We start from the raw sequence: 24469 nt of genomic DNA, 5'->3' as shown, positions 1-24469 counted from the left end.
AATACATATGTAAAACAAGAAGAGGATGCAATTGTGAAGGAATGATCCAAGATTAATAAAGATCTCTTTGAAATTAAAAATATGAATACTGGAGTATGAAGTTCAAAAAAAGGTTGTTAGGTAAAGTTCAGATTATTGACCCCTAAAAGGCAAAGTGAAAAAAATTATGAAAATAAAATTAGAGGTGTAGAAATCACCTATAAATTTCAGAAATATATACCAAAGAAAGTACAGAAGATAACATTGGTGAATAAATAAGAAACTTTCCAAAACCTGAGGAGAGAGGTGATTCTTTAATTGGGAGGTCTAATTTAAAGGCCCACCATGTGAAATTTAAAAACACTGGGGGATTTGAAAATAGTGAGACTAAAGAAAATTTTTTTTAATTTTCCAGAGAAAAATAGGTGATTTCCATAAAAGTGAGAATTACCATAACCCTAACACCATCATCTACATTGGATTTCAGAAGAGAATGGAGCGCTCTTTTTTTAATAAATATATTTGTTTATTTTTGGCTGCATTGGGTCTTCGTTGCTGCACGCGGGCTTTCTCTAGTTGCGGCGAGCAGGGGCTACTCTTCGTTGCCATGAGCGGGCTTCTCATTGCAGTGGCTTCTCTTGTTGTGGAGCACAGGCTCTAGGCGCACAGGCTTCAGTAGTTGTGGCATGTGGGCTCAGTAGTTGTGGCTTGCAGGCTCTAGAGCGCAGGCTCAGTAGTTGTGGCTCACGGGCTTAGTTGCTCCGTGGCATGTGGGATCTTCCCAGACCAGGGCTCGAACCCGTGTCCCCTGCATTGGCAGGCAGATTCTTAACCACTGCGCCACCAGGGAAGCCTAGCACTCTTTTCAAAGTACCATTAAGTAATGATTTTCAAGTAGAATTCCATTCCAACCAAATTATCATAATAATTAATTAATAATTAACATGAATATGCTTTATATTTTTTAAAAAGCACACGATATGGATAAAGTTAAAACCCTTCTTGTCCACTGCATCCAATCACAGAACTGTCTCCCTCCAAAACATAAAAGAGGTTATCAATCACTTCTGTCATTATTGTGTGCAGGCTTTTAGGTGTTTTTCTATATAAATAAAGCTGAAATAAATAATTTTCTGTTTTGTCTTGTTTGAACATAAATAGCAGTTTGCTTTTCAACTTAAGGACATATCTGTATTCTCTATAGTATCCACATAGGAACCCCACATCATTGTATTTAACTACCATGTCATATTTCAGAGCATAAATGCACTACAATTTATTCAATCACTCACCTATCAGTGGATAGTTAGACTCTTCTCTAATTTTTGTTTTCTTTTATAAACAGTGCAACAGTGAACATCGTTGTACAAGCCTGCTGGTGTCCGAGACTAATTTTCTGCAAAAAAATACTTTTCTATTTATTCATTCATTCATTCATTCATTCATTGCCTATGATGAATGTCCCCAAGGCCTCCTTATTTCTCTGTCTTAGCTTTCTGTAAGTATGACAAGTTTTGTTATGTCACTCAGGGTTCATGATCTTTTCTTTCCTTCTGTGTTGTGTTGAGTAAGATTAAGGGGCCTGCTGACAGAAATCTCTAAACTATCATTTTTATGATTCATTTCTGCACTATGACATTTACTCAGTATTATAGAATTATAATTTCCTATCCCGAGGGACAAAGATAGGACTAAATTCCCTAAGATGCTTTTCTTGACAAATACTTAAGGGTAAAAATCAAGCTGCTAAATCTTTACCTTTTATGTCTGTTAGCTTTGAGTTATTCTGCAACTTGGGCTCTAAGGGTAAATTAGCTGTTCTAGTCAATTCAACTAAGAATCGGTCAGCAGTTAGGTCCTAAAAATCTATTCTTAAGAATTCTAAAGTATCCATAATCCTCCTTACATTACATTCTTCTTGGGAATCTCTTTTTATAGAAATTTTCTTTCTGTGTTTAGTGATTGCTCTTGAAAGAAAGTCACAAATAAGAAATGCATTCGAATGCCTAAATATGCCATCAAAGATTTAAGGAAAGAGCAAGAGCCAGTGACATTTACTGGTGTCTTAGATATATGCATTGTATAACTTAATCCTTATCACAAATATTAAAGGCAAATATTGCCTTCATTTTATCGACTGTCTAACTAAAGCATGGAAAGAAAAAGTAACTTTCTCCTAGTCTCACAACTTGCAAATGATACAAGGGACCTCAGTATATCACACAATCTCATTTGGTGCAGTGAACACAATTTCAGTTTGAATCCCAACTAGACCTCTCTTTAATAGTCTACTCTTACGCAAATCATTTTCTGTTTCCTAGATCTCCGTTTCCTTCTCTGTGAAATAAAGTTCAGGGCAAATTGCCTTATAGCCCTAAATTTATATAAATCATGTATTGAATACCCATTACATATTAGTGCTGATATTAAGTAATGTTAGTGCTAAGTGTGCACTTATTCTATGGAGGATTAGTTAATGAAAGTTTAAAGTGCTCTACTCTAATTCCAACTCTGGGGAGTTGGAGAAAGTCTCCCTGAGGAAGAGATACTTGAGCTGAGATATGAAGGAGAAATAGGAGTTATCTAGCCTGGGAATGAGATTGGAAGTGAGGAGGATTGCCAAGGTCTTAAGATAGGAGAGAATATGACTACTGGATGGACCCAAAAGATAGCCAGTGTGATTAAAACAGGGAAATCTAGGAGCATCATGGCACAAGATGAGACAGTAAAGTTAGGAGCCAGGCCATCTGGGTATGTAGACCTTGTGAAGATTGTGATCTTCACCTTAAGAATTACAGAAAGTCTTTCTACTATTTGACGTAATTAGGGAAGAAGAAGCTTGGCTAATATGCTCAGAATTGCATTTTGACAAGCTCAATCAGGACTCTTGGTGGAGAACTAATTAGAGGGAAAGAAATGGATGCAAGGAGATCACTTAGGAGATTGTCCAAGCAAGAGGTAATGGTAGCTTGGACTGGAGAGGCCATAGTAGAAATGGAGATGAGTGGACATACTAATTTTATTTTGGAGGTGACAATATAAAGGAGTTGGCAACAGTTAGGAATGATAGATAAGATACAGGGGATGAAAAAAACAAAGATGTCAAGGGTGACTCCAGCCTTTGTTGCTTGTTTGGTTCCTTGCTTTTGCTTGATTTTGTACTACCAGGAGGACTATGGTACTATTCACTGAAATGGGGCACAATAGAAGAAAGCCAGAGAGGAGTGATCATGAATTTGGCTTTGAAATTGTTGAGTTTGAAAATATTTAAGACATAGAAATAGAAATGACAGCTAAGAAGCTGGAAATCCAAGATCTGGGTCAGAGATGTAAATATATGCAGAGAGTCACTGCATATACATGGGGATTAGAGCCTTGAGCATGGATGAGATGACTTAGGGACAGAGTAAAGAGGAAAAGAGAGAAGAACCTAGCACTGAGCTTTGAAGAAGGTTCCAATAATTGCCAATTGGTGAAAGAAAATGCACAAGTAGAGAAAAAAATTGTAAACATTTATGGAGGGTTTTTATTTGTTTCTGTGATGAAATGTTTTATGGGTCAAAAATGATCTGACCCATCTAAAATCTTTCAAATTTAATTTCTTTTAAAAATACTAGCCAGGCAAACAACTAATCTGTGGTCAAATGTGGCCTCTTGACAACCGTATTGTGACTTCTGCTTTAGGGAAATTAAAGTAGACCGGGGCATAGACAATGTTTGGAAGAATTGTGTGAGTGACAGTAAAGCACCACTTCTACTCAGATTGGAAAAATATTTCTTGGGATGAGGGGAAGAAGGAGAGACAGAGGGGAAGCAAGGAGACTGAGGCCAGAGGCTGGAATAATTCTGGGCCCTTCTTTTTGGGTTAGTGTTCTGGGGAGTTGGAAAGACCCAATGGGAAGCTGGAGGACCAAAGGGCAAAGAGATTTATACTCTAAAAGTCTGTTTGGATTCCCAGAGTGACCACAAAGTCGAGGTGAGCAAATGGTTATATAGGGGCCATGCAGAGAGGAATGAAGTGTACACAGACTGATGGCCAACAATCCAGCAATGCCTTGGCACTTGACAAGGATATGAGGAAAAGGGCTTCCTCTCCTCGTCGTTATTGGTCATATGACTTGTGGAGATATATTTGTGGGTATAAATTTGGTATTACTTATCAAAATAAATAATGTATATGCTTTAACCAAGAAATTCTGTGTAAAAATTTAATCTGACAGTGATAGAGTAGTACTATCTTGCAATCCCAAGCTGTGTTTAGTCAATGCTACTTGCTGCCTTGGAGACTCTATGAGGTACCAGCCATTCTTTATTAAATTGGCTTCTGTAGTAACTGGCTAGAATGGACTCTGTTGCTTACAACAAGGGATTCTGAATTATATAAGAAGAATCACAGAATTTTGAAGTTGATAAGACACTTAGAGCTCATTTTCTCCAAAGCCTTTTCAGCCCTAATAACCCATTCTTTTATTTTCCCATTTGAAAATTTTTTACTAGAAAACAAAATTATCCTTGACTTGTTCACCCTTTTTATAAACAAAAGACACAAACTGCTAATTATTGTGAACTAACAGAATACTAGACAAAGCCAAAAAAATTGATATTATGTTTGCTCTCTACAAATATAATATGGATAAAATATCAGATTTTCATCAGCTTTCTTGAAATATTAAAAATAGAGTGTATCCATTATTAATTTTTTGGTTCTAGTTTGAAAGATCCTGCTATATCCTTCTCATTTTCATGATGAATCAAGTACAGCTCAAGAATGCGGATACTTTGTCTAAGATGACACGGCTAAATAAATGCAGAACTTGAAGGAGAACCTGTCTTTGGATAATAACACACTTTATCAGGCGCCAAAGAAAGACATACCACCTCTCTGAGGCATCACCACATGATTCATCCAAATATTTATTGAGTGCCTGGTACTGGTTTATTTATTTATTTATTGTGTCTGGTACTGGTTCAGGCACTGAGGATATACCAAGGAATAAGATGCATAAGATCCTGCCTTCATACTAGTGGGAAAAGACAGACAGCAAATGAGAAAATAGAGATAAACCTAATTTTGGGTGGTGCTGAATGCTGTGTTAAATAATAACAGTAATAATAATAATAAACAGAAGGGTAGAGAGTGGAGGGTGAGGGTGGTCAAGGAAGGCCTCACTGAGAAAGTGGTCTTTGGGCTGAGACATAAACGCTTTTCAACACAAAAGATTAGAGACAGAGCACTTTAAACAGAGAAAAGAGCAAATGCAAAGTCCCCAAGGCTGAAGCAAACTGTGCATTTAGAAGAACAGCAAGATGGTGATCAAGGGGAAACAGTGGAACATGAGGCCAGAGAGGGACGAGGTAGGATCAAAATAATACACCTGTTGAAGGAGGAATTTGGATTCTTTTTATAGATTCAGTGGAAAGACAATAAAACCTTTTGAGCAAGGGAATAACGTGATCCATTTTCCTTTTTTAAAAAATCACTCTGGCTCCTGCCTAGTGAATGAGTGTTCGAAGGGACAGAAGTAGTCTGATTTCTGTTGTACACAGTTGTATTTGCTTCTTTGTTTCTTTGTTTATTTCAGGTTAGCTGCATAGACCTAACAAACAGGAAAGACTAGAGAAAATGAACTGAAGGCAAAGTTCATTCGTTTCCTCCGGTACCAATAGTAATAAGGGATTAATGTATGTTTGGGGGACAATAACAAGACTAACAATTTATGTTATTTTAGGAAGATGCAAGCTTATGACTACTAAGTCATCCATCAAAAATGTCATTCCTTAAAACCACACAGTCATACTATGATAGATTTGAAATATTTGCTCTTCTATGATAAGCCTTAGTGCAGTAATTTTTCTTCATATCAGTTTGTACTATGTGTATACATATTAATTTAATGCCAGTTGAATATTTTTAATTGAAGTATAGTTAATTGACCATGTTGTGTTAGTTTCAAGTGTACAGCAAAGTGATCCCATTATACATACATATATATTATATGTGTATATATATACATACATATATATTATATGCGTATATATATACATACATATATATATTATATATGTGTATATATATATATACATGTATATATATTCTTTTTCAGATCATTTTCCACTGTAGGTTATTAAGGTTATTATAAGATATTGAGTATAGTTCCCTGTGCTACACAGTAGGTCTTTGTTGCTTACCTATTTTATATGCAGTAGGGGGTACATGTTAATCCCAAACTCCTAATTTATCCCTCCCCTCCCCACCACCCTCTATCCCAATTGGTAACCATAAGCTTGTTTTCTATGTCTGTGAGTCTGTTTCTATTTGGAAATAACTTCATTTGTATCATGTTTTGAGGCAGGAGATAGATGGGCCCTAGGCTGAGCAGCTAGAATCTGTCCCCTGTGAACAGATACTTCAAGATAAGGATAATGGCAGGAGCAAGGAGGGGCCGAGTCCTGCTTGAATAAAAGATAAAGAGACCACATATTTCTCATTCTTGAGGTCAAGGAGACCCCCAAGCTATGCATGTGCAGAAAGGATCCTCAGGGGAGGAGGCGCCAGACCATAATATGTCCTGTCAACTTCCCAGAGACCCTTGCACTTGAATCCATCTTGGCTAAAAGATGTGCACGCACACAGAGGAGGGCCTGAGTCAGACCAGATCCAGACTCAAAGCCAGACAAAGCAAGATGATTGGCCAGAGGGAACCCGGAAGAACTGCCCCCATATAAGTGATTTAATCCACCCCAAAAGCTCATGGCTCTCTCTCTCCCTCTCTCTCTCTCTCTCTCCCTCTCTCTCTCAGAGCCTGCCCATGCTTTCTCCACACATATCTTCTCTCCTAATAAACACTTTTACTAGTCTCACTGCTTTTTGTCTCTTTGCTGAATTTTTTTCTTCAAAGCAGACAAGAGCCAGGGCCCTGCTTCTAGCCACTAGTCAGTCTCTGGTAGTCTGGCGGTTAGGATTCGGCGCTCTCACCACTGCGGCCCAGGTTCGGTCCCTGGTCAGGGAACTGAGATCCTGCTTCAAGCCGCCACATGCCGCAGCCACCCTACAGCCACATGAGATCAATATCATATGATATTTGTCTTTCTCTGACAGTTGAATATTAAGGTTGCTCAGCATATAGATGCTCTGAATATAAAGGCTCTGAAGGAGCTGAAATAACCTGTCAATTAAAGAATATGTGTTTCAGAAGTGCTTAACCAAGAAACCATAATGACTCAGAGTGGGCTTGTTAAAGTGGAATGGGGAAACCAATTCATGACAGCTCTTAGGCCAGTGAGAGGGCAAAAGATGTCTTCAGCACCACTGGACTGATCTGACCAAATAGGTTCAAGGGTAGATTGCAAGAAAGTGTAATTTTAAAATAATATTCTTTTTCCTGTGTTCTTCTCCTTCAAGTTTTCTGGCACTCAAGTTCCAGCCAAAATAAAAGTTTAAAAGTAAACTATAGTGCTGGCTGAATAGCAGGAAGTTGAGCCCATATGTTGGCTAGACCTTTTCCAATAGGGAAGCATAAGGAATTTACAGTAAAACAAACTAGTACAAATACTCTCATCCTTAAAATGTATGTTTTATTCTTTTTAAATTGAAGTATAGTTAATTTACAATGTCATGTTAGTTTCTGGTGTACAGCAAAGTGATTCAGTTATATATATATAATAAATATATATTCTTTTTCATATTCTTTCTCATTATGGTTTATTACAAGATACTGAATATAGTTCCCTGTGCTATGCAGTAGGACCTTGTTGTTTATCTATCTTGTATATAGTATCTGCTAATCCCAAATTCCTAATGTCTCCCTCCCCCCTGTTTTATTCTTATCAGTAGTAATACTAGTTAACCTTGTTGACCACTTACTGCACGCCAGGTGTTGCGCTAACGTTCCACACAATATCTCAGTTGATCCTTTCTACAACCCTGTCAAGAAGATATTACCAGGTATTCTTTGTGTACATGCGGAAATAGAGGCTCAGTATGGTTAAATAATTTCCTTAGGTTCACAAAGATTCTAAGCTACAGAAATTAAGGATAGAACCTGGCCTCCTGCATCCTTCCTGCATTCACTAAATTGCAACACCAACTGTCAGAAATTATTGCCCCTTCATTAACTGTAAGTAGCATCAAAATGAGATCACCTGACATGACCCACACTACACAAGGCAATGTTTTGAAAATGGGCCTTTTACTAAACTGCCAAAGTCCACAATAGTTTTTCAACAGATCTCCTCTGGTTTATCTGACAGAATGATTTGCATCTTTTTTTTTTAAAGATTCCCTACCTTTTTTAAAATATAAATTTATTTATTTATTTATTTATGGCTGCATTGGGTCTTTTTTGTTGCACACAGGCTTTCTCTAGTTGCGATGAGCGGGGGCTGCTCTTCGTTGTGGCGCGCGGGCTTATTGTGGTGTCTTCTCTTATTGTGGAGCACAGGCTCTAGGCACACCGGCTCAGTAGTTGTGGCTCGCAGGCCCTAGAGCGCAGGCTCAGTAGTTGTGGCGCACGGGCTTAGTTGCTCCGCGGCATGTGGGATCTTCCCGGACCAGGGCTTGAACCCGTGTCCCCTGCATTGGCAGGCAGATTCTTAACTGCTGCACCACCCGGGTAGTCCCAATGATTTGCATCTTAAAAGATGTAGAATTGCATACAAACAAGTTCAAAGCTTGAGTAAATCTTTATAACTAATTCCCCTGAAGCAAGGAGTCTTTGTTTTCCTCTTTGCATAGCAACTTCAAAATTCTAGAATGTCCTAGATCATCTGAAAACCACATCACTTGATGATTTTTTGTCCCCAGATGGAGCCAACATCCATGGAAGAGTGCATTTAAGGGTTATCAGCACAGTACAAAATATGGCCAAGCCTCTTTTTCTCCCAATTCACAAAATGAATACTCAGATTTCTCTTACTTGGAGGTTGAGCATGATAATTACTGACTGGTTGTGAAAATTTCCAGCATTCTGTGCTAAGGATGAGGGTTCTTGGTATTTCTTCCATCCTGCCCTCACTCTCTAATTCTACTGCCAAGATCTATATACATGTCCCCTAGGTCCTGGTGCTAAGGATAGAAATATTTGTCCAATGAATGAATGAATGTTTTCTGAAAATTGGAAAGAACTGGGGGCAAAAACATATATATATATATATATATATATATATATATATATATATATATATATATATATATATAAAGGTTTAGTACATTAAAAAGGCAAGTAAAATGCCTATCTACTTTATCACATTTCTAGGATCAAGAAGAACCATTTTGTTATGTGACCAGTCCTTAAACAAAATTGAGACACAGACAAAATTTACCCAACTAATGTGTTGATTCTTACCGGATGTTGTCAAGGGCAAACATTTAATAGATATGTTATGCCTCAGCCCCTTCCCTTGACAGTCTATTCCCCCACCCACTTCCCAATTGTCCTGATACTGTCTGGTTGACGTTGATTTATTAAATACATATTTATCAGGCACTTACTATGTATCAGGCTCCTTTGTTGGATCTTGGGATACATCCGATCCAGACAAAGATCTTGGCATTCATGGAACTTACATTCTACTGTCCTAGGAAAACGCTTTGATTAGTATTCAACTTCCTCTTAATAAAACTAGTTATGGATCACAAAAGTGGAATTAAAGCTCAAGAAAATTACTTGAGAAAATTAGAAGAATGCTTGGTTGCATTTTTCTAATAGACCTGCAATAGTTGTGTCCAAAATATTAAACAAGAACAGCAACTTGCAGAGAAATTGATATACTTTATTAAAAGTATGTTTATATAAGTATAGAAAAACTCCATCAGGAAGTACACACAACAGTTAAGGGAGGGTTGGAGGGAATACATAGAATTGATTACTTCTTCCTTTGCACAGATATTCACTGCTTAAATTTGTTGAATGGAAGTACATTATTTTTGTAAATTAAAGATATCCAATACAGATTTATTTAATGTGACCTGATTTTCAAATCATCGTTTGAGAGATTAAACTAGAATGGCAATTCTCAATCATTTCTCCACTCATGGCAGGTGACATTCACATGTATAACACATTCCCAAAGGCATAACCAGACCTATGTGTAATTCACTGGCAGGAATCTACCTTTTTCTCTCCTACTAAGGATAGCGTGTCAGAAGCTAGATGTCAAGGAGAATAACATTATTATGAGGATAACCTTAAATGACTTTGATTCATAGATACAGATGTAAATAGAGACAGAGACAGAAATATGCAATAGATACAGCTACTTGTATACAGTGGGGAAAAAAAAACCTTTGTGGTTTCACTAGTGTTGGTAACAAATTACCTGTGACGTAATTACAAAACACTAGAATGTCAGAGAAGTGAAAGTAAAACAAACAAACAAAAATGGTCTTAGACCTTGCTGCTCAATACGTGCTCCACAGACCAGCAGTACTGGCCTTACCTGGGACCTTATTAGACCTACAGCATCTCAGGCCCCTCCTCCATGCCTGCTGAATCAAACTTTGCATTTTAACAAGATCTCTATATGATTCACAAGCACATTAAAGTTTGAGAAGCACTGGCCTAGATAAATGTTGAGTTCCTTCCAACTCAGAGATTTGGGAAATCTAGGTAAAAGTGACAGGATCAGATATGATCTCAGCCCCTGCAATAAAATCGAACCCTCTATATGCCTGCTTCCATGCTTCCAAAATTTCAAATGACCTTTCATCCTTCAAGCATAACCATGCTACCAAAGGAGACAAACTATTTTCTGGAGAACAGCTGCTATTCAGCATTAAGTTGCTGCCAGATTGTTTCCACACACAATTGCAATTCATAACTCAAGCATCTGCTCTGACTTTCAAGATTCGAAGCATTAGGTGCAACAGTTTTGAGTTTGTGATTTCATCTTCATACCCACCCTCACCCCCGTGACTACTGGCACATATCTAAAGATCGATCTGAAAATAAAACCATAAAACAAAATGGTACTATAATTTGAAAGACAAGAGTGCTTTGAAACTTTTCATTATGTTGTCAAAAAAGAAAATCGGTGTTTATAAGTATTCAGTACTTTACGGTGGTTTTCTCATACATGACTTCGTGTCTCCAGTGTGATACCCAGTATCAGTTTTGTAGCAATGCATTACATATATACACATGTCATACGAATGATTTTTATCTTGTAGTTTGGAACTGATCTGGAAAAGACTTTCTCTACTACAGGTTCCTTGATGAACAGACAAAGGGAGGGATTTCTTTTTTTCTTTGTAAGAAGATTGGGTCACTAACACAAGCAGCTTACTGAAAAATAATAAACCTCACGATATACTGAATCTCATTTCCCTCATGTCTCTTTGCCTTAATCTGTTTTTCTCTACAGGAAAAATTTTCCAAACACCTTGGAAAATGTTACCAGACCAAGCCTAAATTCGTAAACCTGATTCGTCTATTTTTCTTTGGCTATTGTCTTCTCTTTGGTCCTTCATGGCTTTCTTTTAGAGTCCATGCATCTCAGTTTCTTGTTGATACTCAGAGGGGAAAATGTCATCTTAATAATAGTTATAAGTTCCCCAAGAGCCATTTCTCATTAGATGATGGCAGGCTCTGTCATATTCAATACTTCCCCATGAAAAAGTAAAATGAAAAAGAAAAGGGACTTTATTTCTGAAATATTTGGGAGTATAATGGCACAGAGAAATAGGAAATGGAATAATTCAGGGCACAACTGACCCTAATAAGACTTCAACAAACAATAGAGACAGAGATATATTGCCTGAGCCCTGAAGCAATTTTCTGCTTTGTCTTTTTTTTTAAGTGTATACTTCTCAAAAAACCTGATGATAAAATATGTCATTTTGAGCACAATTATCGAAAGTGACCGTTTTTCAGTGGGATGGGGGCTAATCTCTTTGAAGAATTGAGTCCATCCACTGTAGGAGGATTTTCTATTAAGGCTAAGGCAGCCCTCAGCTGGGACAACCCCAAACAATGACTGTCTGATGGGTCCACCTGCATTGATCCCTGCTATTTACTAATGAGAGCATTTCTCAAGCCCCTCCTGTGTGCATTAGCAGCTACGGGGGACACATAGGACATCAGAAACGTGATATCTACATGTTACATACTTTCCATCTACTGTTATTTGGAGTCCTTGTAAAAAGTGAGCCATGAGAGCCACTGAAAGATTGGCTGTTTGATGCTTGGACAAATATGGCCAGTCTCACCTGTGGGGGACCATCTGGGAGATGAGATTTCAGGGGTGTCAAGAAAGTTGCATTGTCCAAAAGAACATATCCTGCAACCGCTATTTAGATGCCTAAAATACCACCAACCCGCCATCCTATTAAGTATGTATAGGTCTATGCAACCTGTTACAATGACAATTCCCTGGGGGAAAGCTATCAGCTAAGAGAAATTTACTCTGCCTTTGCAGAATAATTATTCATGCGATTCTGATTTGTACTGAGAAAGTGCAGACAACAGCGGAGCATCAGTTGGAGGGAATGCCAGAGAACCCACCCTGCCGATTCCTTCTTTTACTTTTCTTTCTACACGTGCAATCACCACAAGTCGTCAATGTGAATGTTTGATTAAACAAAGAGTGATGGGCCCCTTCTTGTATATCGTTATAAAGGGTATAGCAATCCTAGTGCTGCCGCATATTACAGATCAGTCCCCCAAACCATTTGTACTCATCTGCGATGGGCCACCTTCACCATCCTCTGCCTGATGTCACCTTCCCTGGCCCCTCTTCACCTCAGCGCCTAGTATAAAAAGAGACCTATATACGAAGCTCTCTTGGTCCCCCTCAGGCAGAATGAACTTCTCTCCCTTTGCACTCCATTTTGTGCTTGCTTGGCTTTCTAGAGAATAGGGAGTATTGCCTCCAGCTGTGGATCTGGACTTGTCTGAGTCACTTGCCAGATGGGGCAGGATATCTTCTACTCCAGTAGTTCTCATGGCAGCTCCTGGACCAACACCATCAGCATCACCTGGGAACTTGCTAGAAAATACAACTTCCGGAACTTGGCCTGCCCCAGCCCTACTGAATCAGGGGGTTCTGATGCTCAGTGAAGTTTGACAACCAACACGTCGGCATGACTAAGATAGCACCAAACTCCACGGCTAGGTTTACTTCTGTTGATTAGAGCTGAAATGTGTTAACCTTAGTTACTGGACCGGCTGTCAGAAACAAAGATTCTGTCGGGTTACATCAGCCAGAATAAATTGCCAGCTGACACTCTTTGCATGTGGTAGTCACAAATACTATAAATCATTGACTGGAATTTGGTGACAGCTTTCCTGCCCCACCTCCCTGCACATAACATCTTGTTAGTGAGTCGTGGGGATGCTAATAATATACTTACTGCATCTTCTAAGAAATCTGATGTTTCTGGGAGTTATTTTTCTTTTTGTGTGTGAAACATCATAAAAAAGAATTGCAGTGTAGAATTTCTTTTTCTATTACACTCTCTTGCTGTTTTTATAATACTCTTTCTAAAAAATAGATGTATAATAACAAGAAAATTTGTTTCCAGAAGAGAATGGATCACACGTTGGGTTATATCTGTGTGTGTGTGTTTTTCTCCCCAGCCATATTTGTACACATGGGAAATAATCCTGCTATAATGTCGTCTTTAAAGGGCTGCCTCAAGGAACCTCAGTGTTGTTGGCAAAATTGAATTCTGCTGCCCTAGATCACATTATTGCTTTTCTAATTTGACTAAGGCTTATCCAGAGCTACAAAGCTTGGTCAGCTGGCCTATTGATACCTTGCCCCAAAAACTTTTTCACTTGTGCCTCCAGCTGAACTTGCTAGCCCCTCATGTTTTAACTTGAGCTTCAGAGGGCCCGAGTTTCAGGTTTTTAATACTTCTGAGAATGGCCGTTTTGCTCCTTCTTTTCTTCTTTTAAAGTGCTGGTGCTACTGGAGAGTGGCACAGGCCAAGGAGACAGGGATGTCAATATCTGATTGGAATATAAGACCCACATTGGGACCCCTGACTCCTACCACTTCTAGAGGCGGCAGGTAGCAAATAGGAAAGTGCGCTGCCAGAGCAGTCCCAGAGGATCTGGATTTTTAGTGCTGGCTGTGCCACTAACCACCTGTGTGACCCTGGGCAAGTTACCATAACTTTCTGGTCCTCAGTTTTCACAGCCAGGCAGTAAGAGCTTGGATGATCTGACTTTCAGTATTTCCATCTAAGCCTTAATAATACTTTCTGGACTCTAATTTTATAATGTTTATAAATAAAAATAGTTGATAAGCTTTTAAGGATCATATGGTAGCTCTATTTTTAGTTTTTTAACGAATCTATCTGGAGAAAACCATAATTCAAAAAGATACATGCACCCCAATGTTCACAGCAGCACTATTTACAATAGCCAAGACATGGAAGCAACTTAAATGTCCATTGACAGATGAATAAAGAAGATGTGATATATATACACAATGGAATATTACTCAGCCATAAAAAGAATGAAATAAGGCCATTTGCAGCAACATGGATGGACCTAGAGATTTTCTTTCTTTTTTTTTTTTAATTGATTGTTTTTGGCTGTGTTGGGTCTTCGGTGCTGTGCACGGGCTTTCTCTAGTTGCGGCGAGTGGAGGCTACTCTGCGTTGCGGTGCACAGGCTTCTCATTGCGGTGGCTTCTCTTGTTGTGGAACACAGGCTCTAGGCTCGCGGGCTTCAGTAGTTGTGGCATGCGGGCTCAGTAGTTGTGGCACATGGGCTTAGTTGTTCCATGGCATGTGGGATCTTCCCAGACCAGGGATTGAACCTGTGTCCACTGCATTGGCAGGCGGATTTTTAACCACTGTGCCACCAGGGAAGTCCCTAGAGATTTTCATACTAAGTGAAGTAAGCCAGACAGAGAAAGACAAATATCATATGATATTGCTTATATGTGGGATCTAAAAAAATGATACAAATGAACTTATTTACAAAACAGAAACAGACTCACAGACACAGACAACAAACTTATGGTTACCAAAAGGGAAAGTAGGTGGGGGGGAGGGATAAGTTAGGACTTTGGGATTAACATATATACACTACTATATATAAAATAAACAACAAGGACCTACTGTATAGCAGAGGGAACTATATTCAATATTTTGTAATAACCTATAAGGGAAAAGAATCTGAAAAAGAATATGTGTGTGTGTGTGTGTGTGTGTGTGTGTGTGTATGTGTGTATAACTGAATCACTTTTGCTGTACACCTGAAACTAACACAACATTGTAAATCAACTATACTTCAATTAAAATATAAAATAAAAAAATAGTTGATTGGGGCTTCCCTGGTGGCGCAGTGGTTGAGAATCTGCCTGCTAATGCAGGGGACACGGGTTCGAGCCCTGGTCTGGGAAGATCCCACATGCCACAGAGAAACTAGGCCCGTGAGCCACAACTACTGAGCCTGCGCGTCTGGAGCCTGTGCCCTGCAACAAGAGAGGCCGCGATAGTGAGAGGTCCACGCACCACGATGAAGAGTGGCCCCCGCTTGCCGCAACTAGAGAAAGCCCTCGCACAGAAACAAAGGGCCAACACAGCCAAAAATAAAATAAATAAATAAAAGTAACTGGATGGGTGGTGGAGTTAAAAAAAATAAAAAAATAAAAATAAAAAATAAAAAAATAGTTGATAAGTGTGAGTTCTGTTTTATCAATAGCTCCTTCCCTGACCAAGCAGGGTCAAGAGCAAGAGGTTGAGCACCTTTTCATTTCCCTAACCATGAAACATCTTGGTATCCTTTAGGGAGCAGGAAGAACATTTCTATACTACACACTCTTCAGCCCGTTTCTTTTCTTTTTTCTTTTCAGCCCATTTCTGCAAGGCCTGCCTTCTGATATCTTTGCCATTATTTTCTATATAACTCCTGGCAGACATTCCCACTGATGACATTTTTCTTCACTGAACATTCCCAAACTAGATTATCCTCTTGGAAGGGGGCAAAGTTGATGTTTACTATGTAACGTCAGAAATTCTCATTGATGTCCTGTCTCCTTAGTGACCTGCACTCAGTGAATATGCTGGTCTGAATCACTACAGTAGAAAATCTCCTCACCCCCATTCTCAAAACAAGTGATCACTCAGAAAATCAACCCTTGGGATAAATTGCTTTGGGCAACGACTCTTGCAGTGATTTTCCAATTGACGCCCCCTCCCCAAGTCCCTGTGATGCCTCAGGAGCCACCTCTGAGATCCCAAGCAGTGAGAATTCTGGTGTCCCTACCTCCACACAGACAAACTCCATTGCTTCCTAGCTCCAATTTTACTAATTTTTATTCTGTAATTCCATGTAATATTTAATTTGGAAAACAAGGTTTGCTGGGCTTCCCTGGTGGCGTAGTGGTTAAGAATCTGCCTGCCAATGCAGGGGACACGGGTTCGAGCCCTGGTCCGGGAAGATTCCACATGCCACAGAGCAACTAAGCCCGTGTGCCACAACTACTGAGCCCGCGTGCCACAACTACTGAAGCCTGCTAGCCTAGAGCCCGTGCTCCACAACAAAAGAAGCCACCACAATGAGAAGCCTGCGCACCACAACGAAAGAGTAGCCCCCGCTCGCCACAACTAGAGAAAGCCCGTGCACAGCAATGAAGACCTAATGCAGCCAAAAATAAATGAATAAATAAATAAAATTTAAAAAAAATTTACTGCTTTAAAACTTCCAATGAAAAAGATGGAAAACCATTGTCTCACTGAACCTCTCTAGATCTGCCCATATTTCTAGGCTCTTCCTTTCAAAAGATTTTTGTTCACCTCCCTCAGTTCATTCACCCACTTTGCAGAAATATGGACATCTGCCACAGAATATGGACATGCGCCAATGACTGTTTAGGAATTAACGATGAAGTACACAATCCTTCTCTTAGTTTGGGTTCCTCCTACAAAAGCAGAGCTGGAGAAAAAGGCTTTCATTTGGGACTGTGATCCCAGGGAGCAGGATAGCAGGACAGGGCTTGTGAAACAGGGAAGGAAAGAAGCCAACACGAGTCTGCATGCATCAGTAAGTTGGCCATCCACTCCCCAGGCTCCATCAGGAATCCAGAGTGTGAGGGATTCATGCCCCTCCCCTCTCCCAGCAGGCCTGAAGTCAAGATGGCAGCAATTGATGTATAAATATACTCTAGCTCCTTCGCCAGTGGGGTGGAGGTAGGCCATGGGGGTAACTCTTCTTCATTGACTTCTAGAGTTTCTCAGGAGCATTAAGCTCTAGTTGCCTACAGTAGGAACTGCTTTTCTAATGCATCCTTTGCCTCCTGCCCTTCTCTGTCTCACTTCCCCAATCCCCTACCAGTATTTTCGGCAAATCTCCTCCTGAGTAAACTACTTGCACTCGAGTCCTTGTCTCAGGGTCAGCTTCTAAGGGAACCCAATCTAAGGCAGGGATATTTAATAGAATATCAGAAATTTGGGTTTGGAATATGAGAGAGAGAAACATAGATTCAAAACCAAATAGCACTTTTATTTTTATATTACACAATATCCAACATAATTCTCCAAGTACTGTGGACAATCCTTGGGTGGACTGATGTACACCTTCAGACGCTACACGGCTGAACTAGTATTAATCTCCACTTCTGGCAGCATGATTGGTCCCAAAAAAGCCGACTGCTTCTCATTGTTTTACTAATTTCTCACCAATGGCACCCAGTAGGACATCTGGGATACCTTCCTTGTTTATGGTAGCTTTTGGTTTCTTAGGTGTTCCAACCTTTGGTTGAGAATTTCTTGGTTCCTGGCTTAGCTCTCCTTTTGAACCAATTCCTGTACTTACCGCATTTGGAGAAGGGCTGCATGGAAGGGAAATGATTCTTAGTGGAAGAAACGAAACCATGGAGTGATCTACCGTCAGGCTTAACAATCAGTTAGTTTAAATATCAGTGACTTTTTAAATGTATTTTAAAACTGTGATGATAGAACAGCATGCATATTTAGATGTATTGGTCAAATATTAACCCATTGAAGACCACTGAAGCACAACCTCACTTTTGTGCATTCAGAATGAAGGTTCTCCTTCTGGACATACAGTCAATGGTCACACTAAATATTTGTTGAAAGAAGGGCTTTCTAGGTCTGTATCTAAATTTCATATAACGTGTCATTGACTGGGAAAGTTTTTGTCAGTCTCGGGTGTGTGTGTGTGTGCGCGTGTGTGTGTGTGGTAGAACCACAGACCTATCTGCTCAGCCCTTGTCCTAGGGCAATAACAAGTGAATCGTGTAAAGAGGAATGTTGGAAAGGGTGCCGATCTTTTCTAACTTTTCGGCTTGTGGTAATGTTGACTAGATTGAGAGCTTTTAGCTTGATGGCAAAAACTCAAAATTTGGATTTTTCTTAGGGCAACTTTCATGAAGCAGATAATTAGCCAATGGTAGGTGAAAGAGATTACTTTTAAATAATGTGCAACTGAGATCTGTAATACCTGGTGATTTCTTTAAAAGATTTTGTCTGTGGCCCAGGTCAGAAGGTCACAATCACGGTACTCTTGCCCTAGCATGAACCGCCAATGTGTTACTGCACTTCAGAAAACTCAAGAACTTCGGGAGGGCTGACTCATTCTATCTTGAACAGCTTGTATATTCAGATCACAGTATGTGGGGTGGGTGCTGTGTACACAGAAAAGCAAAATCCCAATGCACTGGATTTTGCTTTTGGATTTTCAGCGTCTCCCTCAACATCCTGTTTACAGCTAAACACGCACAGACCCACTGTGCCTACCAGCCAGGACCAATTGCGTTTGTGCGGGTCTGTGCTGCCTTTCAGGCAGGTTTTTGAAAAGAGTAGCCTGGAGTATTTCTGAATAATGAAAGTTGGGTTTTTTTCCCCCTCACATACCGGAGGGTTTTCCTATAGACTTGAAGATCGGCTTTTGAATCCCTGAAAGCCCTTACCACACAATACAGCTTTTTTCAAAGAGTACTGGTATCAGGAAATTCTTTTTCTGAGATGAATAACACAGTTTTAAAGTGATTGCAGAGCTCCTGAAGTTAGTAGGACTTTGGAGAATACAGGACAACTTGAACTTAAGGTACTTAAGACCCCTGTAAAAGTTTTATGGTTCTTTCATGCTTTTGCTTTTGTGTTCTAAAATGTAGAAAGACGTTGAGGGAGAGAGGAGGAAGCAAAATGTTATCAGAAGGGGGAAAAAAAAAACCTCTTGTGAATGCTACCTGGAGGGGAAAATGTGAAACTGGATCTTAATTTCCTTTTTGTTTTTGAGAAGAATGTCACTGCCTATGAAATATGAGGCCTGTGAAAGACAGAATGTTCCGAAGTCACTCTTTGGGACGGTCCCCAACTTCCACATGTGGGGTGTTTTTCTCACGTGACTGACTGAACAAATTGTAACTGACAGTGAAAACTCTGGAGCCCCCTTTTCTCCACTCACAAATCTCAGTCTTCCAATTACCTGTCACCTATCATTTATTCTTCTTTCCATAAATATTGTGGTAATACCTACTATATGCCAGCTACAGCGTCCTGTTGTGAAGCTGAAGACAATACTGAGAAAAACAGACACCTTCCCCTGTGTCTTGGAATTGACCATCTAGTGTACACAGATAATAAACATAATTGCCACAACTCCGAGTGCTGTCAAGGACAATAAGAGAGGCCATGAAAGCACAGGAAGGCCTATCTGCTTTGGAGGTCAGGAAACAGGCTCCTGTAAGGCAGTCATGACTGAGCTGAAATCTGAAGGGGCATTGCAGGCTGTGGGAAGAACCCAGGGAAAAACTCTGGGACAGGAAGGGAGGCGAGTGCTCCTGGAACCGAAGGGCCAGCAGAGAAAGCTAGAGGCAGGGTGCGGAGAATTGGGGTGCGGGGGGAGCCCATCCTAGAGCTGCTTTTCTGCCTCTTCTGGATTTGGGTCTTTATGTGAAAGAAAATGGGCACCGTTAAAGGGTTTGAAAGAGATGTGACAAGATTTGACGGTGTTTTTTAAAAGACCACACTGAATAGAGGGTGAATGAGAGGTCGGAAGGCAGCAGGAGGGGTGATGGGGGTGAGGGCTAGTTCAGAGGCTGTGACGGTGACCCCGACCAGAGATGGTGGTGACTTGAATCAGGGTGGCGGCAGAATTGGAGTTTCTTGAAATATTTAAGCCAGTAGCGAAGGGCTGGATAGGAGAAGAAACAATATGTGATCATGGAGGATTGGGGAGGGGCAGAGGGAGGAGTTCCCAGCCAGTGTAAGTGGCTGGGCATTGGGACCTTTAACCGAGGGGCAGGGTAGGAAGGGTCCTCTAGCCCCTAGGCCTCCAATCTTTCCAACCCAAGGAGTGGCTTTGAAACTTTGGCCTGTGACCCCCAGGGAGAAATACGTTTTACACGGTCCGCCCGCACACAGACGGGATAGAGAAATTCACAAGACAGTGCTTCTCCGTTTCATGTGCAACGAAGGCAGATTTCCTATCTTACACTATTAAACAAACAAACAAACAAACAAAAACATGGGTCCTCTTGGCCTCCCTTCCCCGCCCCCCAGGCGTTGACGGCGGCGCGGATGGCGGCGGGGACCACTGTGGCATCACCTGCGTTCGACTTTGTGACACCGGGGCCGGGAAGTCCCAGAAGTGGGATTAGTCGAACATCCTGGCGACCCACCGCCCAGCGTACAGAGACAACGATTTCATGAAGATGAATGAGCCCAGCACTCGCCAGCTTGGTCTGGAGGAGGACGGGAAGGAGGTGCAAAGAGTGATTTCGAAACTAAAGAAGCCATGACCCTCGACAGCTTAGCTAATAAATTAGCCACCACTGATACCTCGGAGCTCAACTATCTAGTGCAGGAGCCGGAGAAGGATGGGGTGCACACCAACAAAATCTTCCTGGACAAACAAGAGAAACAGCGGCAGTTCGAAATGAAAAGGAAGCTTCACTACAACCAAGGACTGAACATCAAATTGGCCAGACAGTTGATTTCCAAAGATCTACAACGTGAGGACGAGGAGGATGAAAACAAAGAAAGTTGGCATGCCACCAGCCAAGACAAGACTACCACCATGGAGGAATCAGAGGAAGGCCCCACCAGCGACGAGGAACTGCAGACCCAGTCATTCTACGACGAGAAGACAACGTTTGATCAACGCTGCAATTGTTTGTCAGATCCAAACCCTGTTACTATAACCCACGGCTTCTTGTTCTGTAGAGCTCATGTTTCAAGTACTGAAATACTTATCAGTTAAATTGTACTGCGATAATTAAACGGTAAACTTAGAAAATAATAGGTTAACTGGAAAAATCCCTGCTTGCTATTCTGTCTGGTTCTTTGCCACAAATACCGATTCTGATATTCGTCTAATGCCCCATTACTTTGAGAAAACTGTTGGTTAATGTACATAGCATATAGCTTTTGATGTGTTAAATGTTTAAAGGGGGACTGATTTATATTCACTTCTAGCTGTACTAACTTTTATAGAATAGGTTTTGTTACAAAATCTAAATGCAATTGGTACAGTGGGTTATGTAGTCTGATAAATATTCAGGCTGAAAATACTTGTCTTTAGGGTGATTGGCCTGTTTAATTGAGAGGGGATATATTATAAGAGTTATTGTTACATTTTACCTTTAAATTTTCCCTTTATTTGCTTTCAGTGTTTTTTTTTAACATCTTTATTGGAGTATAATTGCTTTACAATGGTGTGTTAGTTTCTGCTTTATAACAAAGTGAATCAGTTATACATATACATATGTTCCCATATCTCTTCCCTCTTGCATCTCCCTCCCACCCCTCTAGGTGGTCACAAAGCACAGAGCTGATCTCCCTGTGCTATGCGGTTGCTTCCCACTAGCTATCTATTTTACGTTTGGTAGTGTATATATGTCTATGCCACTCTCTCACTTTGCCACATCTTACCCTTCCCCCTCCCCATATCCTCAAGTCCATTCTCTAGTAGGTCTGTGTCTTTATTCCCGTCTTGCCACTAGGTTCTTCATGGCCTTTTTTTTTTCCTTAGATTCCATATATGTGTGTTTATAAGGAAATGACTGAATGTTTTCTCAACAAAAAAATAGTCCTTTTTCCATGGATTATCAGGTTAAAATGGTGCCAACGTCTATTTTGTTTTTGTGCACTTGATGGGCAGATTTGATATCAATTATTTGTAAAAGTCTAATATCATCTAAGTAGTTCCTTAGACCTGTCTTACCCTCTCCACCCTTTGTTTCCTCAGTCCTCCTGGGGCATACACAGCACAAGGCTTTATGGAGTATCATAGATTGTCAAAATATTAGAAACTCTTCGTTCTCTCAAATATTCTTTTATTTGTTGCAGTAATGTCACTTCTATTTCAACCATCATGGCCTCTTCAGGCTTTTAATATGTGGAGAAAATAGATTGAATAGCAGAAGTGCTATAGTCAGGAAAAAGAATCCAACTGCTACATTTCTACACCTTTTTGGTTTACAGCCTGCTAAATAATTTGCTATTATTGGTTCATCATTTGTCCTAATTAGCTTTTAGAGAACAAGTGAGGTTTTTTTTTTCACAACTGACTCCTGTGCAACCAGTGACATGATTATAGTTCCTGAATGTACACAGACAGACATCAGCCCAAAGGTTTTGTGTGTATTTCCATTTTTTTTTCATTGAAATTTTTACTGAGATAATTGTGGGTTCACATGCTGTTGTGAGAAATAATACACAGAGATCCTGTGTACTCTTCATCCAGTTTCCCCCAGTGGTAACATATTGCAAAATGATAGTACAATGTCACAACAGGATATTGATGTCAATACAATCAAGATACAGAACATTCCATCACCACAAGAATCCCTCATGTTGCCCTTTTATAGCCACATGTGTTCTCCATTTCTATAATTTTGTCATTTCAAGAATGTTCTATAAATGAAATCATATAGCATGTAACCTTCTGGGATGTACCAGTTTTTTTCACCCTTTCACCCACTGAAGGACATATGGACTAGTTCCAGGTTTTGGTATTACAAATGAAGCTCCTATGAGCATGCATGTACAGGTTTTTGTGTGAACTAAGTTTTCACTTTTCTGGGATAAATACCCAGGAGTGCAATTGCTGGCTCACATGGTAGTTGCAGTTTCTTAAGAAACTGCCAAACTGTTTTTCAGAGTGACTGTGCCATTTTACATTCCCACCAGCAATGTGTGAGCATTCCAGTTTCTCTGCATCCTCACCAGCATTTGGTGTTGTCACTATTTTTTATTCAAGTCATTTTTATAAATGTGTCCTGATGTCTTACTTTGCCTTTCGCTAATAGCTAATGATGTTGAACATCTTTCCATGTGCTTATTTGCAATCTGTATATCCTCTTCTGTGAAATGCCTTTTGCCCATTTTTTGATTATTTTACTGTTCAGTTTTGAGAGTTCTTTGATTTGCAAATTTTTCACAATCTGTACCTTATCCTCTTACAGACACTTTTGCAGAGCAAAAGTTTTTAGTTTTGATGTGGTTCAGTTTATCAGTTTTTCCTTTTATTCATAGTGCTTTTGGTACCCTAGTCAAATGTAATCCAGAAAGACATTTTTTTCCACATCATGATTTCCTAATTAAGTGGCACGGTATTCGGATGCATAGAAAATGGACCTTTATTATTTGTTCGATTTTCCTTTGGAAAAAGGAATCTGAAAATGTTCAGTTCCAGTTTCAACTTTTTATCAGCATCACCTCCTCTGCTTAACCCCTTTGATGTTACCATTTGTTCACTCATTTTTAAGTATGAAATTCAGCCAGGCTGGCTATTTAAAACCTGGGACAGAAAATGGTATAAATGGATTGCTAAAAAAAAGTAACTTCCACTTGAAGGTCAAAGCAAATGCATTTTCCCCCTAGACTTTGAAATTGTTTCCATTTTTTCCCTCTACGTTAGTACACTAAATAACATGTTGTAATAAGGCACGATATTATTTTTAAAAATGATAGTAAGAGCCACTAAATTGGTTCCTTTAAATTACAACCTCAATTTGACAAACACTGAACTCAAAGCGTCTTAATATTTTCACTTAAAGGATTTTGTTCTTTGTGTGCAAATATCACCTGGGAGTAACACTGCAGTACTTATCAGCCCTTCACACCTTAGAGTAAATGAAGAACATGGTATGCATATTGATTGGGGGTGGGGATTATAAAAGTGAAAGGAGAGAAAGAGGTACCCGGAAGTGAAGAGTTGGGAAGGGAGGGGAGAAAAAAAATGAGGGGGGAAAAAAAAAGAATGGAGGTTTAAGTTCACTAGCTTTAAAAGTCAGGACTAGCTCTCAGTGAGTCATTAACTCTGAACTGTCATCAAGAGGACACAAAATCTTAGTGAAGAAATGATGAGGAAAAGAATAGTTCTCTTCTCCACCCAACCAAATAATTAAAGCAATACTACTACCATGGCCTCTACTACTAATTGCCATTTATTGAGTATATGCAATGTGTCAGACTCGGTACCAGGGCTTTGAAAGCCTTATCAAATTCAATGATGCCAACGATCCTTTAAAACAGTATTTTGCCCGTTTTAGAAATGAGAAAATTTCA

The 24469-nt window shown here is 39.9% G+C and overlaps 1 protein-coding gene across 1 annotated transcript in view; it reads left to right on the top strand.

The window, feature by feature from the left end:
* Window positions 1-21158, top strand: part of LOC132357054 (protein phosphatase inhibitor 2-like) — a 109156-nt gene extending 87998 nt beyond the window's left edge. Inside the window, exon 2 of the mRNA XM_059910372.1 lies at window positions 20625-21158. Coding sequence (XP_059766355.1) covers window positions 20625-21158 — 534 coding nt within the window. The remainder of the gene's footprint in view (window positions 1-20624) is intronic.
* Window positions 21159-24469: the final 3311 nt, after the last annotated feature.

The sequence above is a fragment of the Balaenoptera ricei genome, chromosome X (assembly GCF_028023285.1).
Source record: "Balaenoptera ricei isolate mBalRic1 chromosome X, mBalRic1.hap2, whole genome shotgun sequence".
NCBI lineage: Eukaryota > Metazoa > Chordata > Mammalia > Artiodactyla > Balaenopteridae > Balaenoptera > Balaenoptera ricei.
The sequence above is the reverse complement of the archived record's forward strand: the minus strand, read 5'-3'. Positions and strand labels throughout refer to the sequence as shown.